Genomic DNA, 16,638 nt, shown 5'->3' on the forward strand with positions numbered 1-16,638 from the left:
CATCGTATTAACGAAGTAGCCACTGGATTTTCTTTAGCATATCTATAAATGCTTAAATCGAGAAACTTATTGGTAGCTATTCAGAGAAGAAACCCCCCATAGTTCCCATGGACATTATCTACTTTCATGGATGCTTCTAATATCAGGAACTAAGAAATCTCACGATGCACATCCGAGGAGAAGGCACCCCTTTTAAAATCTCTTTGCATTTTTAACAGTGTAAATGTCACATTCATCTATCTCGGCAGCAAAGAGATGGCCCTCATAGCACCTTGGGGCTTAGTATGAAAGAATATAGCCAAGATCATTTAAGGTAGTATCTCTTTTCATGGTGAATGGTCTCTTTATAAAAAAAAAAAGGAAACCTTAGAACAGACTTAATACTCCAAGTCTTTTCTGTAGAGATTGTTTGTTATCAAAATCATTTGATAAAGCAATAGCAACAATTGAGACGATAAAGCATGACAGAAAATAGTTTCTAAGAACCAAGCCTTTCAGCAAATAGTTGCTTTATGTATCCAAGGTGACTCAAACTACTCAAGCAGTTCTAATGACAGAACATATGTATTTTACTTATGAGGCCCCTCTTTCATCCTTAAATATGTCCTTAATGATGTGGCTTTCGAACTTCCCTCTCCTGCCTTCCCTCCAAAATGATAAAATAGCCATGAAACTGATGGAACAGAGCAGTGGTCTTGACTCTCTCCATTTCATCCTTCATTAACCCTTTTCTCTTTTCAACTTGTTTTTTCTACAGACCCAGTTTCTTTATCATCTCTATCCTACTCCTTTTCTTCATTGCCTTTAACATTCAGCATGTTTGTTTTTCCAGTTCCCAGAAAATCTTCCCGTTCACATTGCTACCTCCTTCGCACCTACCAAAGTACTCTCTTTTTCACCTTCTCGCTGTGTTTTAGAGAAGCTGCCTCTGAATACACTTTGCAATTCCCTTTCTGTAATATGGACTATTTGCAATACATTAGAAGAAAAGTATTGAAGCCTTTATTCTATCAAAATGCCAAGTAAAGTTGAATACAAGTTAAGCAGAAGCAGCATCAAGGGTTTCAGCCAGGAGCTGCAATACTGTTTCACTCTATTTGATAATTATTTTTTTTTCAGTTGCAAGAGAAGAATTTACTGTTACTTGCTTTCTCACTAACATGATTATTTCTGTACTTCCAAACAATCAGATTAAATTCTAATTTACTAACGAGGTAGAAATGGAACTGAAATAAACCTCCAGATTTTAATGTAGCAATTAGTAGATATCTTTAGTAATGAATTTGAAATGTCATTTTGCAGAAATAATAATTTTCAATTAGTCCTGATTTTCAGAAAATGAAATATCTTGGAAGTCAGACAGATTTAAACTAAACTGCAAAATTTGAAGTTTTAAAGTTTGGAAATCAAGTCTTGTGTTTCAGACTCATACCTACTAGTGAACAGTTCTGTTAATTTTTTACAGACAAAGAATTTTCAGCAATTTTTTATATCTTGGCTATTGGGTAACCACCTCTTCTGTTAGATTTCAGCTAAACCATTTATGAAGGATGCATGATCCAAAAGCATAAGCTCTGTTTTCGCAAGAGTTTCTGACCTTGAGCAGAGTGTCAGGCTCACCCAAAACTCACACGAATGCTGGCAAAACTCGCTTTCTCTATGGTGAAACATTCCCATGGAACAGATTCTTGAAACATGAAGTAGTTGGTATGCTGCATGTGGTTAAATGCAGCATAAGGGAAATAAATAGAAGATAAACAGGGAAATAAACAGAAGATAGGACAACATCCAAGGTAATCAGTCCAGAGCCCTGTACCTGAGACAGGGAAAGGGGTGGGGAGAGTTGTCTTGACTGAAACAGGTTTTTAACTAAATGATATCAACACAGAACATTGTGGAGGGGCTCTGTTGAACTTATTTACTTGATCACTGATAAACTTCTTGAAGTCAGCGCATTCAGGAGTTTGAGTCTCTTTTCTTCTCTAATCAAGGTGCTTCCCTGCTATGAAGAAACTGTTCTAGTCTATTTACTGCCAGTTCCCCCTGGGAACTCAGTGTCAGCATCTTCACAGCTGACCTGCCCATGATTTTGAGCCATAGACAAGAACTGCAGTTAGAGGAGTCTGCTCATGCCAGTGGATCATACCAGTGCAAGGTGGAAAAAGTATAAGGGTAGCCAGCTTTCGAGCCCACGTCTGATATGCAATGGCTGTAGTGGGAGATTTGATATATTATGTGGACTTTCTGCCTGAAAGAGGCATTTATGCTATTTTAGCTGTTTACAGTAGGATGAGATGAACTTCACCTTGACACGCCTGTTGCTCTCTCCAGCTATGGAGACAGGCTAAGTAACTTGCTCTCACATAGTTTCCACTGTAGACTATTAGGTAACCAAGCTACCTCTTAATATCGTCTTGTAGAGAATTACCTAATACAAAGCACTCAGTTCCAGACTTCAGCCCTTATTGTTCCTCTCTCCCACACACTTTGTAATCTCACCATATACCTTGTGAAAGAGTGGCACAAAAATCAGGGCAAAAAGTATTTCACTAACCTATAAGCTCCTACGGATTTAGTTATATGCAAAAAAAACCCACCAACCAACCCAACCACCCATCAACAAACAAACCCCAAACTCCTACAGATAAAAGGGGCTGGAGCAGTACAGTGGGATGCAGAAGTATGTGCTTCTGTTTCAAGGCATCCTTGGCACTGCAGTGAACTTCTCACCCAGGGATGGATGCCATCCTTTGCAAGGAGACATCAAACATGCAGGAAGACAAACCAGGGCTTGGCATATTGACTGTCTCTTCCTCTAGTTGTTCTCTCTGCAATTTAAGTTCTTAGATGAAAATAAATCTCCTGCAGTCCCTGTAAAAACAGCTCAAAAACACACAGGATGTGACCACAAATGTCTTTAGTACTATTATATGATTTGAGTTCACATGGAAACACTCCCTCTATTTGCATGTCATGTTAAACATTACATTCATGAGCAGCTGGTGGCTCTCAAATCAGAACATGTGTTTATTTTTAAAGTGGTAATCTCTTAAAGGTAGTTATTATGTGTTTATGGCCTCTTAGTTAACTATTGAAGGATCAAATGAACTAACCAGGTGGAAAAATATCTATCTTACCTTACAAAAAGCTTCAAACGGAAGTGACGGAAATACTGTTTCAAAACTAATGAATTACTGCACCCCTTCAAAAAGGATACGATGCTTGTTTATTTTTTAACAAGAATAACTATAATAAACCTGCTCCTGAAGTCTCGACTGCAGGAACGCATTCCCTTCAGATTATTTTGTTCAATGCTAACAGAATTTAGACACAAAGATTCCTGTTTCAACAGCCCAAAGGTTTCACCTTTTTCAACTCAGCAAGTCCTAAGACCAAACAAAAATCCCACACCCTGTATATAGTAGGTGATACTGATTTTTCAACCTAAAAATCTGAAAATCAAGCCATGTTCCTTCCCCATTTTTCACTACATCAGTAATAAGGATTTTGAAAACTCAATTGACTACTCCTACAAATTCCTATTTATATCCATGCTATCCCTGCCATGACGTTAATACAATCCTTCAATCTCCACAGAAGTTACGCTTGTGGAATTACTTCCAATTTAGTAGCAAGTTTCTGTAGACATATGAACTCATTCAGTTCACATCTCCCAGTGGCTTTTGCTATTGAGCAATGAGAATAAAAATCAATTAATTATGCAGGATGATTTCTCAGTGTTAAATTTGTTCATACTTTGTCCTTAATTTGAAGTGCCAGGCAAAAGTTCACCTCTGGCTAATTGGTTTTTACCATGAATGTGATGAAAAGCACTTGATTAAAAGCGTAAAACACCGTGTTAAACAACAACAACAACAACAAAAAGAAAGGTAGCATAAGCCAAGGTAGCATCAATTAATCTTATTTTTCAAGTACCCTGAAGCTTGGTTATAGGGACCATCTGTGGGAAATGAGTTCAGAATTTGTACAAATCACATCTCGGTTTCTCTGTATCATAGCATGCCAATGTAAGATTTTAAAGGTAATAGATCTGTGATAATACCTGCACACTCAAAATTAAACCCATTAAAACAGTTTATTTTAAAAAATATTCTGAATAAAGGACAAATGGCAAGGAATACTGATCTGTGCTGGAATGGTTTGATCTAAAAATTGAAAGCCTTCACTTCCATATTTGTAAACGGGGACATTCGTTTTAAAAGATGTCTGAAATCAGGTACTCACCCTGCTTGCTTGTTAAAATATTTGTCATTTTGTGAAGAGAGGAAAACAGAGGAAGAAGGCAGTGGAGAAGGAACAAGCAGACCTCCTCCTGTGCCTTTTTGTAAAACTTTTACTGTGATGTTTCACAGAATGTATAATGCAATTCAAATGTATTGACATCCCCTTGAATTCAGCATCACACAAGAATACGGGCAATGTCTACACACTACTTATATCTCACTGCAGCCATGTTTAGTTTGTGCTGGGCTTTCAGAAATTATTTCTGCTGGTAAGGCTGTTTCTGTAGGAAATCAAGAACACCAAGATATAATTACAGTCCCTTTTTCTCAACTCCAAAGCAGTCTTTCTTTTGTTCTATCACCTCCCACTGCTCTTCTCTTAACCTCTGCCCATTTCCAAATCCCAGTAATTACAATGATATTGTAAAACATTATTTTACCTCCCCTGATGACCTACTTACGCTCAAAGGAAAAATATAATCAAGAAACATAATTATGATAAGTTCTGAATAATTTTACACATATAAAGCAGGCTACACTATCATAAAAATACACATATAAGCTGTACAAACAGACATTTTAAAGTGCCTTAGGCATAATTTTACTGATGCACATAGAGATGTATTTGAGAACCCTTCTCATGCTTCTTCAGTATTATACATCTATACAGTGACATCCTGAAATTGTGACAACCAGTGGTACTTAAACACAACAAAGTTCCCTCACTGAGCCTTCAACACACAGCTGTCTTTCATTGTGGCTCCTTCCAACAACTCAGATCTCATACACTCACAGAAGGTTGCACTGCAGTGTCCCTTACCCTTGGTATCACCACGTGTCAGATAAGGCTGCAGAGCAGAGCTGTGAGGACCAAGGACCATCAATGAAATCCATGACACTATACGGCTGCCACATGTGTGCCATCAAGTAGGACGACACTCAGAGAAACAGTGTTAAAACACGTTTTTCACACATGGACTCACCAAACAGTATCTACTTTACGACACGATTCACTGCATCTGATCGGTCATCAGTCACACACCTATGTGATGGGTACTGGGTGAGACAACACCCATATTATGCATGAGAAAAAGAAGATTCTTGACAGATATGTACACACTAATTGAGCCTGTAAACCCAGGCACAGACTGAGATCCTGATGTACTGTGCACTACACAAACTGTCCTTGCAGAGTATTTACGAGGGATGCAGTTCTCCAATATATCATAACTCTCTTTCTAATCTTCTGTTTCACAGTACAGTATCATGAAACAGGTGTACTGGCACAACTGGAGGGTAGGTGAATTGCATCAAGGCAACAAGAATAAGAAGCTGACAGCAGAAATAAAACTGAGTAGGCAAGTCAAGGAAGTACAACATGTAGCTACCTGAACTAAGTCCTGTTCGGTAACTGAGATGTGAAAGCTAACAAGATTAGAAAGCATAATAATAGCAATAAGGTAACACATTTGGCTTCCTTCCAGACTACTCTGCCTTCTCTTCACGCCAGCCCAATTTATTCAGCTTCAATCCAGAGGAAAATATCCTTATAAGTATCAAAGTTGATCTCAAAGAATGAGCCCTGCTAGGAGGTGAAGCATATCATTCTGCACAGAGCTGCACCAGCACAGATCAAAACTGGCTCGATTGAGCCTGTTTGGAGAACAAAGGACCTGCAACCTATGAAGACACCAAGCTGTCCTACCAACACTGAAACACCGAGGTGTCCCACCAACACTGAGCCATCCCACCAACACAGAAACACTGAGCCATCCCAGCAACACCAAGCTGTCCCACTAACAGTGAGCCACCAAGCTGTCTCCCACACACCAGGACACTGAGCCATCATTAACCACCTTCCGCTCTAGGAAGCGGATGGGCTGGGAAGCCTGTTTGGACCAGCGCAGTTTTGAACTGCTGAAGCCAGTTGTTTCTTGGAGCTCGGGCATTAACCACAACTTTTATGACCGCAAAAAGTCTGACAGAGAAGTTGTTAATTCTTCTGTCTTCAGAAGCTTTCAAAGAAGATTTCCAGCAAACCACAATCCAAACACAAGCTGAAATGGCCATAAACACAGACAAAAAGATTACTTTATCACTTAACTGTACCCTGCTCTGAGATAAAGAGCAGTAACCTCATCTTATTTTTAAACAGGCTGGCTATTGTTTTCTTGCTTGACTGGCATTAAAGGAAAATACGCTTCACTGTGGGGCCTAAAGACAGATCCTATTCTGCACAGTTAAATATTTATTGTTTTCATCTACATGCAAAATGCCTGATCCTAAGGCACAGTAATAAGGGTGGAAAGGTCTAAAATGCTGGCTTCTTTTGTATCTGGCAATGTGAAAAGTTATATTTTCTTACACTACCCTCTAGCAACACCAAACACACACAAGGACATTTCTATTACATTGCACTAATTGTAGGCTACTTGTTACATAGATCAATCCTGCAGTAATTTCCAGTATACCAGTTCTCAATGTGCACACAGAAAAACCCAACTTCAGTCAAGATTTTCCTCTAAATTATTCAGGTTTCCGGCACAGAGTTCGAATTATCCCTGGAGACATTTTCAAAGTGCAAAAGGAAGGAGGAAGACAGGTTAATTTTCAGGATTGTAAGGAAAAACTTCTTCATGGGGAAGAAACGTGAAAAAAAAAACCAAAAACATTGTAAGAACTATACTTTTTACATAATTTCTTTAACATTAATATGTTTACCCAGGTTTTTCACTAGCAAGGAAGACTGAGAAGGCAGATAACTTACAATATGAGCCAGTTCCTGTTGTGTAAACTACCAGATCCAGCACCATCAGTGTATCTCCCAGGGAGCTGGCAACAGGCTCACCTGCAGCACCACAAAACTGGGACGCCAGGCTAGGTACCTTAAATCTCAGAAACGTCATGCTTACTTAAAGCTCCACTCCCTAATTTTTTTGGAGAGGGGTTTCACTTGGGTTGGGTCACAGGTCTTAAGAGTCCTAGATGACTGACCTCTTCTAGTTGGCAGGCTTTGATGACACTCTTGTATCGGTATTCATCATAGGATACACCAAAAATTATGTTCTCTTTTATTGTTCCAGGCATGATCCAGGAGACTTGAGGTGAAAAGGATATCCTTCCACTGTGTTTAATTTTACCTTGTGAAGGCTCCAATTCACCCATTATCAACATCAGAAGAGAAGTCTGAAAAGTCATTAACATTTGGTTAATATATCAGAAATCTGAACAACCACGAGAAATGCTAAACAAAATGAGAATCACTCTGCTAAGTCACTTAAATTGCACACTTGTCTTGTAAAGAGTGTCCCTATAAACTGCAATTCGTGAAGATTTTCATGATAAATATGGTTCTGAAACGCCTCTGTAATGAGAGAAACTTCATCCAATGAACAATAAAAATTCCATAAGATATCATGTAAAAAAGGCATGCTGCTGCACAAATATGCATTTTTAATTAAACTTCCACTAATTTTATGAGGTAAAATTATCTGTGAGACATATATAGAATGTTATTAGTTTTTTAACATTATCAGTAACTATTTTGTTTGTTCTTTGTACAACACAATTCATGTTCACAATTTTGCTAGTGTTTATGAGCCTTTTATCCACATTGCCTTGAAAAATGCAATTTCTTTGTGTATGTATATACAATTACTCACAAACTGTGATCTGAACTGTTAACTCATTTACGTGAATACATGACCTAAGTATATTTACTATTTCCCTTCATAAAAGAATTGATTGCAATTTCAGTACTGACATGTTATAATTTCAAAGTTAATCAGTAGCTTGTAGTAACCTTGTCACACATCAGTGGCTACTAGATCAAAGAACAGAATTGAGAAATACAAGGAAAAATATGTTACAGAGCCATTCCAGTGGTGTTCTTATCACTAATAAACAGGCAACAAAGCTGGGATGTAAGAGCCAAAGATTTAAAAATTTATCTCAAAGTCACAGTTTCATACTGTCAAGCCCAGAGATCCTCTGAGAAGTTATATAATAAGCAGGAGTCTCACAAATATGAATTTTCCAAAATGCTGAGTAAGACATTTCTGATCTTGCACAGGACAACCACTTAATCTGTTTTGCACACCAGATACTAAACTAGTGTATTTTGTGCCATATAACATAAATGGAAAAACAAACAAACAAAACCCAAACACAATCCTATCTAATATTGAGGCAGTATTAAAGAGTTGATGTCAGGCTTCACACCTGCTACAAAGTAAGTGTACAGTCTCTTTCACAGTCCTGACAGTTCCCGGAATATATAGTAATAGCCTCAAACAACATGAAGGAAACCTTAAATTAAAAGACTGAAAGGAAAGGCATAACTTCTTTGTTTGTTTGTTTTGAGGAGGGTGTAAATCTTAGTTTTGGTAAATTTGTCAGATAATAAGTCTTCTATCTTTATTGCCTTGAAAATTGCAAATTTGTTGTATGTGTATACTCACATAAACTGCTCAGGGTGAGCAGTTTCCTAAGTAGTTGAATAAAGGAGATATACATATGTCCTTCAGCACTTTCTAGTTTACATTTTGCATGACAAGTATCGGCTTTAGCAATAGCCATCTGAGATTACCAGCAACATAGGAAAAGTATTCTGTTAATTCAGAAATATCATGGTAAAAAGCACCTTAACCCATCAACTTGAAAACAACCTCATGTCCTGAGTCCTCTGCTCTTTCCTATTGGTGTCATTACTGAAAAATAATGTATCATCACATTGAAATTGATGAGTCCTTTGCCATTGACTCCAACAGATCAAAGATTTTACCCAGTGCAAGTTAAAGAAATCAGAATATATTCACTAATAATGTGTTAAACAGGAAAAGTTGTCAAACACATAATTAATGTTTGACTTCCACATCTCCTCAGAAAACCCAGTCAAGATGAAAGACTCATCTAATTACTTGCTGTTCAAAGTGAATATGAGTATCACAGTTCAACTCATTTTATATTAATAAGGTTAACTGGATGCGTTATCTACAAACTAAATGTATTCGTAACATTTTAAGGTTCTAAAACACTGATCGGTCTAAACCACAAATTTTCACAGAAAACCACCAATTTCAGTAGCGCCTTCCCAGGCTTTCACATGGGATTCTGGGAGCTTGTCCATGCGAGGCACTGTTGGAGCTGGAGCACAAGTGACCAGATATACCACATGTCCAGGACACACATCTTGGTTACCTGGCTAATGAGTATCAGGCTTGTCAGGTTACTGACCATCTTGTGTTCAAATTTTTCCTCAAAATGTTAGCAAAGTAGGAAAGTCACTAAAATTGCTATTGCCTTATTAAGTCTGTATCCTTCTGCGTTTAAAAAATATCCAGCAAAATCTTTCTCATATTGGCCACAGAGTAAAACTTCTAGTAAATATTGGCCATTTTATTGTAGCTTGCAGTTTATTCATACTTTTTCCTGCAGACACCATTTTTACATCAAACAGAGGATAGCAAGAATACAGTAACAATACATGTAACAATACAGATAACAACACACTAGTATTTCTTAAATTTATCAGGACTTTCATTGAAACAACAGAAATAGAAATACCTTGCCTGCTCCGGTAGATCCAGAAACAGCTAATAACTGTCCCTTCTCAATCTTGAAATTTATATCCTGAAGAACAGGAGAGGCATGAAGGGGAAAATTACTGAAGAAGAGATTGTTGTCAGTGCTAGGAGCTTTGCTGTTGTTGTTTTCCTGGTTTGCTTTTACAAACAGCTCTCCAATTCCCTGAAATGTACACATATGTGTATTTGTATGGACATTAAAGAAAAAACCAAAACACATGCATATGCAGACACGTATATCATACTATGGAATTATAAAAACACATGAACTTACTTTTCCAATGTTACTTTTCCTATCTATTAATATAACACATTTATTACATTCTTAAATATATATGTATTTTTAATGGATTTATCGGAGTTGCTCCTAAGTTTGTGTACACAAACAAAATTTGCCTATTACAGAACTGCTTTCCAATGTTTATACATGCCACAGCCTGATTCTGTTTTCAGGCTGGCTTAAATAACTACTAATTACAGACCTTAACACTTATTAAAAGGTCTCTTCCAAAGTTTCTCAGTCGTGGATAATTTGATACAATGCATTAACTACTTGCCATACATTCCTTACTTGCTGTCATCTGAAGCCAGCTGAAATGAAGGAATGTAGGCTCTTCATTTTAGAGAACATCAAGGCAAGTATCAGTAAAAAAGATACACTCTGTGTTTTAATTTAGTTTGGGTAAAAGTACTAACCTCATCCCAAAAAGCTGTTACATTGTCCAGCTCAACCCCAGTGGTTGTTAGATTATACTCCAAGGCTTTATATTCTTTTTTCAGCAAGAAATCCTAGAAACACCAAGTAAGGAGATGAAAGGAAATGGTAAGGGACAACAGCCGTATCACACAAACCGGAATATCCTTGCCAACGCTCAGCCCTAGTTACTATTTCTGATGGTGCTATTGCATTGTAGGGTCTTAGAGGGAGGCATAAATATAGCTTATACAGAGTCTTTTGGATGCAGAAGGAAATATTTTTGAAACTACCAATTCTTTCATTGCTACTGAAAGCATAACCGTAAATTTATTTGGTATATCAAAACTTGGTTTTTCCTTTGCTTTCAGGACTTGTATCAGGCAGCATCACCCTCTGACCTTAATATTTTTCAAATAAACTTTGGTTTTGGAGTAGGACTTGGAAGGTTGCACTCTGATAAATTGAAATAAAGCAGCTACATGCTGCTATCTCCCTATTCCAAAACTGCAAGAGTTTAAAAGCATTAGAATAATGTCTCTACCAACAAAAAAAAAGTCAAATAATGATCCTGGCCAGTGAAGCACTGAAGTAGCGTAATTTCAAATAACACAAGGCAGAAACGCGAGCCTTCTGTTACCTTCTAGGATACTATTAGGGAAAAAGAGTAAACCTGTACTAATGTAGGAAAGATAACTTTTCTGTTCCATGATTTTGTTAAGGTTATGCAGTCTGTAGGTAACATCTCCCCTAAATCATCTTTTTAAATTATGTAGAATCAAGTAGGTCTACATGGGCAATACAGTGGACGAACTAAGCAGATGGTAAGGGAGAAAATCAGTTCTCTACAGTAAGCTTGCAAATTTCCCAAGTAGTACCAGCAAAAGGGAAAAAGCAGACAATTTAAAGGTTAAAAAGGAACCAAAAAACTGGAAAGCAAAACAGACACAGTTTATGTAGAAGAAGGAAACGATAGCTAGGCTTTCATAACAAAGGCAGCAGGGTCATCCAGTGGAGTTGCTGGAGCAGACACAGAGAAAGAACACTGGTCCTGAAAGACTTCGTGGCCTAGAAAACACACGTCTGGTAGCTACAGGGCAACTACAATAACCCAGGGGACATCTCTGGCCCATTGAACTCTCTATATTGATGAAGAAGTTAAAGCAGAGAATGTTTAAGTAGTTTTTTAAGGGCATTGGTGTTCTGGAATCCTGTGCAGCCTGTCTATGGGGTCTACAATGAACCTGCCACAAAGAGATGATTATTTATGGATTCAGGAGCACCCACAGAGCTAAAACCCCAAAGATAAGCACTCACTAAAGTGATGGCAGTGGCATGACAGCTGGGCTTGTCAGTTCTGTGACAGGGCTTTGGATATGCTCTTCCAGGAAACAGGAGAGACGGGATAACTGCACTAATACCTAGGGAATCTGAGAGCACAAGGGCTGCCTAAATTGAGACCCAACAAGGCAGCCTTCTGAATGTGAAACAGAAAGGTTTATGGCTAGATTTCTCAAGTTTTCTGCCCAGTTGAAAATAATAAAAATCCAATACCTGCTTCCTATTCTATATTAAAGTTCAGATTTCTAATTAAGATCTTTAAGTTCCATATTAGGTATTTTTATCACACTAAAAATAATAAAACATATGTTTTACCAAAAAAAAAAAAAAGGTGGTTTGAAAAGTCTAAGATTTCATCCTGAGATAGAATAAGAATTCTTTTCCTAAGGACTGATTTATTTCAAAACAGCAGATATACCAGACAGAGTTAATGAGAATTCACCCTGATTTGACTCTGTAGATAAGCCTCTCATGCTGGTATATGAGCAATTGATCTCAGTAGGTAAGGTAAGTAATAATTATTTGACCAGTACCTTAATTATGTTTGCTACTCATAATGAATGAGATGCACATTTGCATAAGATCCACAATCTCCTGCTGTTCTTGCCACTAATAGCTAAGAAAACAGAAGATCTGTGACTGGAAGCCGTGCTATATAAAACATGTACTAATTTTGTACTTCCTTTTCTGAAGGAAAAACATCTCTTGAGCACCACAACTCATTATATATTTTTATTAAGTTCCGTATGTTGCAAAGAGAAGAAATAACTAAATGCCACTGTTTCAAAAAAAGCGGCATGTGGGTAGCATGAGGCTCCTGTGGTTTTGCTGCCTGGGGAACCATATAACAAATATCAAGATTTATAATGACATTTCATGGTGTGTGGTCAAAGCAACATATAGTATATTCGGAAAGTCTGTATAAATGCTGTGCGCTTTTGTTGATCATCTGACAAGATAACATGCTATAAAGAATTAGCTTACGTACTTGGGAAGATTTTAGTGCATGTACCCTACCTGTATTTTATTTATTGCTCCAATAGAGTCATACCAGGTCTGTACGGACCCGGGAAACTGCCTGGTCACTGCCATTCGAAGAACAATGCAGAAGGAAATGGTGGTAAATATTTTTCGGAGAGTAATTCCTTTCATCACAGCATATGGAAGCACAGCTAAAAACACCACAAAAAAGCCTGAAAAGAAGAAGGCTGAGCTGTTGAAATATCTCACATAAGCAGCTTTTCGGGTTAGCTTCAGTTCAGTTCTGTTAAAAAAAAATACAAATAATTAGTATAGAATTCCATAGTTTACATCTTACAAGTATTTTGGATGGAACTGTTGGTAAAACAATTAATTCAGAGGCACATTCATCCTTGTTATTTTCTAGGACCGAAGTTAAAAAAGCAAGATTCTAAACAATTTTTGGACCTGAAAATTAATTGGAGCCAAATTTGGCATCAGTGTTCAGAGATGTCAGACAAAATAATAATGGTCTATGCCACGATTTAGACACCTCATAAGCTACAAGTCTCTGTAATTCCTGGCACAACCATTCGTAAGAATCTAATGCTGTGGTATACAATACACTCCCAGAAGCATCATCCCATAATAATCTGGTCATCTAGATGCATAACTCCCCCAGATACTTTGAAATGCCAGATTTGTTATACATTACCATAAAAAAAAACCAAGAACAATCCACAACCCAATTGTAGTGTCATCTCCTTTTGCAGAGCCCCCCACTAACAGCTTCACCGATGAAGTAAGGTATCAGTTAACCTCAGCTTGAAGAGGTGGAAGGTGGGGAGTTTGCTCTCCCCCTTCCTTTCTCCATAGATGATCAGTTTACAGGGTAACTTGCTGACTGCTGTGCAGTCAGAAATGCAACTGGTGATCACTCTTAGCTGCTTCCACAGTGTTTATGCATCTTGCAGCAAGCTATCAAATAAAAAGAGAAACAATCCAGGGAGCATAATTCATTTTTTGAGTTGATGGCCCTAACTCAGAATACTGAAGCTTTCTGTCGACTGCTCTATTTTGACCCTGTTCACCTCATGTTCCCCAGGTGCCCTGCAGTTTGGCTTTGCCAGAACAGAGGCACCTCTGCTACAGCGAAAGAGCAATTGATCTGCTGCAAGCACAATTAACTGGGGCTACAGATGGAGCTAGACTCCAGGTGCCTGTTCAGTGGCTGAGTGCTCAAACCACTGGGATACTGTAAGTTCAAAGTCACATCGGTGATGGTGTTGAAAGGCTGAGCTGGTAATCTTCATGTGTCTTCCAGTATTGAGCCAGTGTCTGCATGACAAGTCCATTCAGGATTTTTGAGCTGTGTGGAACCCCCTTTCAGCTCCACACTATGCACACATGAAACTTCCACATGCATCCAGCATCTTACCAGATTTTGTCAGCCAAAGTGTTCCTAAAAGTCCCTCACAGAAAATCTGAGCTCAGCTAGTTTTGGAGCAGGGGGTCTAGCACCTCTTGTTAGGTATTTCACAAGAGAGGCCTGAAGAAAGAAGTGAGGCATGCAGGTCACCGCCACAGCAGCAGCCACTGCCCTGGAGAAAGGGCCTTGTAAGTCCCTCCAGAGTTTGTATAAGGCTGTGGGTGGCAGCACTGAATAGGGATAATAAAGATTTTTGGGCTTGGTGCTCTTCCAATCCCACACAAATGCCTGGATAGAAGCTACCAAAAATCCCCCCAGTGCTGAAGCACACAGCTGCTACCCAGAGAGGATGAATCAAAGCACTAACCCTTTTCAGTATGCTCCGAAGTACCATCCACAAGCTGACTCAGCCACACATAAACATTTTCCAGAGGTGGGTCTGTCTACAGGCTTGAGAGCTCTATAAATTAAGCACTCATTTGGGACAGGTCTTGCTGACGCAATTTGGGCACTTGGAGGGAGATGTAAGTGATGCTATAAGCCTCATGCATGTATAGAATGTAGACCAGTGTATGTCTGGTTTTGAAGTGGTGCTGCAAGAATCACTACAAATACACAAGCTTGAGATTCTTTGTTTCATATAAAGATGACAAGGTCAGGTTGGACAGGGCTTTGAGCATCCTGGTCTAGTGGATGGTGTTCCTGCCCATGATGGGAGGTTGGAACTAGATGGTCTTTAAGGTCCCTTCCAACCCAAATCATTCTATGATTCTATGTATCTTCTGCTGACAAAGTATAGACACTTCCAACCTTGGACTTTACCTTTCCCAGTGCTATGCTATGGTTCAGGGGAACAGTTTGGCATTGTGGTTTTTCACCTCCTTGAATACATTGCATAACACATAGGAGTGCAGGTATGTTTATTCAGACACTTGTTACAGTTATTATCAGTACAGACTTCAGAGGGCAAACAGGAGGCAGCTCATATTCATCCCTATGAAGTGACAGAGTTCCCCAGGGGAGTTTCCCTGTGGCAGCCTTACACCTGCAGGATGGCCAGCCCTGGCAGCTCATATCTACCAGAGTACGGGCACTGGTCTAGCCAGTTCATTAGCATTGATTAAATGGGGTCACATCAGAAAACACCAGCATGCAGAAGACTGAGTTATAACACACTGTTGCTAAAACACAGGCACGGCTTCACACACAAGGTCTCATTCCCCACCAGCTTAACAAGCCAACTGATTGGGAGGCCCTGCAGGGCTGGGTCAGCAAGCAAAACTCAACTGAAACACTAACATTCCCAGGTTGATGTGCTCTGGTGATGTCTTCACCAAGTGACCTGCTGGATCCTCAAAATTATACAGTATTTTGGTGCAGAGAAGTAGAAGAGAGGTACTTTGACCTTGTAATATTGCTAGCATTCTTGTCTTTAAAACAATTCATGCCTAACATAATAAAAACTGAATTCCAGCATTGCAAAACCCACTATAATTATTGTAGAAAATATAGAACATAAAGTGACAGTCTTTTTTCCAGGTTTCTGTGACCATTTTGTGGACTAAATCTTATTTCATTCATTTCTACAGGATTTGCTCACAACATACGGTCTCAAATTTCCCAAAAGCAACGCATGTGACTAGTGACAGCAGGGGTATCCTAACCTGCTTCCATCCTTGAGCTGGAACTCACAGCTTGGATTCAGACTGAGTTTTCTCTGATTGTTTACAGTAAATCATCACAAATTTTAAGATCTTCCTTATTTTAAAGGTAGAGAACACTTCACTTTCCCTGGATTGTCTTTCAGAAAGCAGCTGAACAAGAAGGTGTTTGTGTAATAATATAATTTCATCTCCTTTATTTACATGATAATATGACACTTATATTTCTTTTATTTTCCCAATCACACACCTGGCACAGAATTTTAATTCTCTGTAAAGGACTAAACAAACACACGGGACAGCTTTAGCACAGCGTCACCCATCAGTCAATGTCACTTCTCCCTTCCTGCAGGACTCCCTGTTAGTAACAAAGACCTTCTCCTCACAGCTCTTGGCTATGAGGTTAAAGCTAGCTTAGCTCTTTACCTCCTTTCTGCTTCAAGTCTGGTAGTTCCAGTTTCGTCTTGATATTAATTGAAGAGATAAGCATTATACAAGGCCATCTACAGGCAATAAATGTTAATGTAATTGTGCAGGATGAATACATGAAGCTGTACTACTTTAATCCTTTCACAGATTGCATGTAACATTTAAAACCATCTTTATTGCATTTCTCAGGACATGGCTGCAGAGGACTCATACTCTTTCCTTCACTGCAGAATGGGGAAGTCTGTAATGCCTTAAGGAACCATGACACAAGGGCTTTTTATTGTAAGATGAGGAT

At 38.6% G+C, this 16,638-nt stretch overlaps 1 protein-coding gene across 2 annotated transcripts in view; it reads right to left on the reverse strand.

Annotated features, from left to right (window-relative positions):
• CFTR (CF transmembrane conductance regulator) overlaps nucleotides 1-16,638 on the reverse strand; it is a gene marked incomplete at both ends in the record, with an annotated part of 84,059 nt that overhangs the window by 43,686 nt on the left and 23,735 nt on the right. For both annotated transcript variants that reach the window (XM_080350238.1, XM_080350237.1), the window contains 4 exons: nucleotides 7,239-7,430; nucleotides 9,810-9,992; nucleotides 10,526-10,618; nucleotides 12,882-13,128. In XM_080350238.1, coding sequence (XP_080206364.1) covers nucleotides 7,239-7,430; nucleotides 9,810-9,992; nucleotides 10,526-10,618; nucleotides 12,882-13,128 — 715 coding nt within the window. The remainder of the gene's footprint in view (nucleotides 1-7,238; nucleotides 7,431-9,809; nucleotides 9,993-10,525; nucleotides 10,619-12,881; nucleotides 13,129-16,638) is intronic.

The sequence above is a fragment of the Nesoenas mayeri genome (assembly GCF_963082525.1).
Source record: "Nesoenas mayeri genome assembly, chromosome: 1".
Taxonomy (NCBI): Eukaryota; Metazoa; Chordata; class Aves; order Columbiformes; family Columbidae; genus Nesoenas; species Nesoenas mayeri.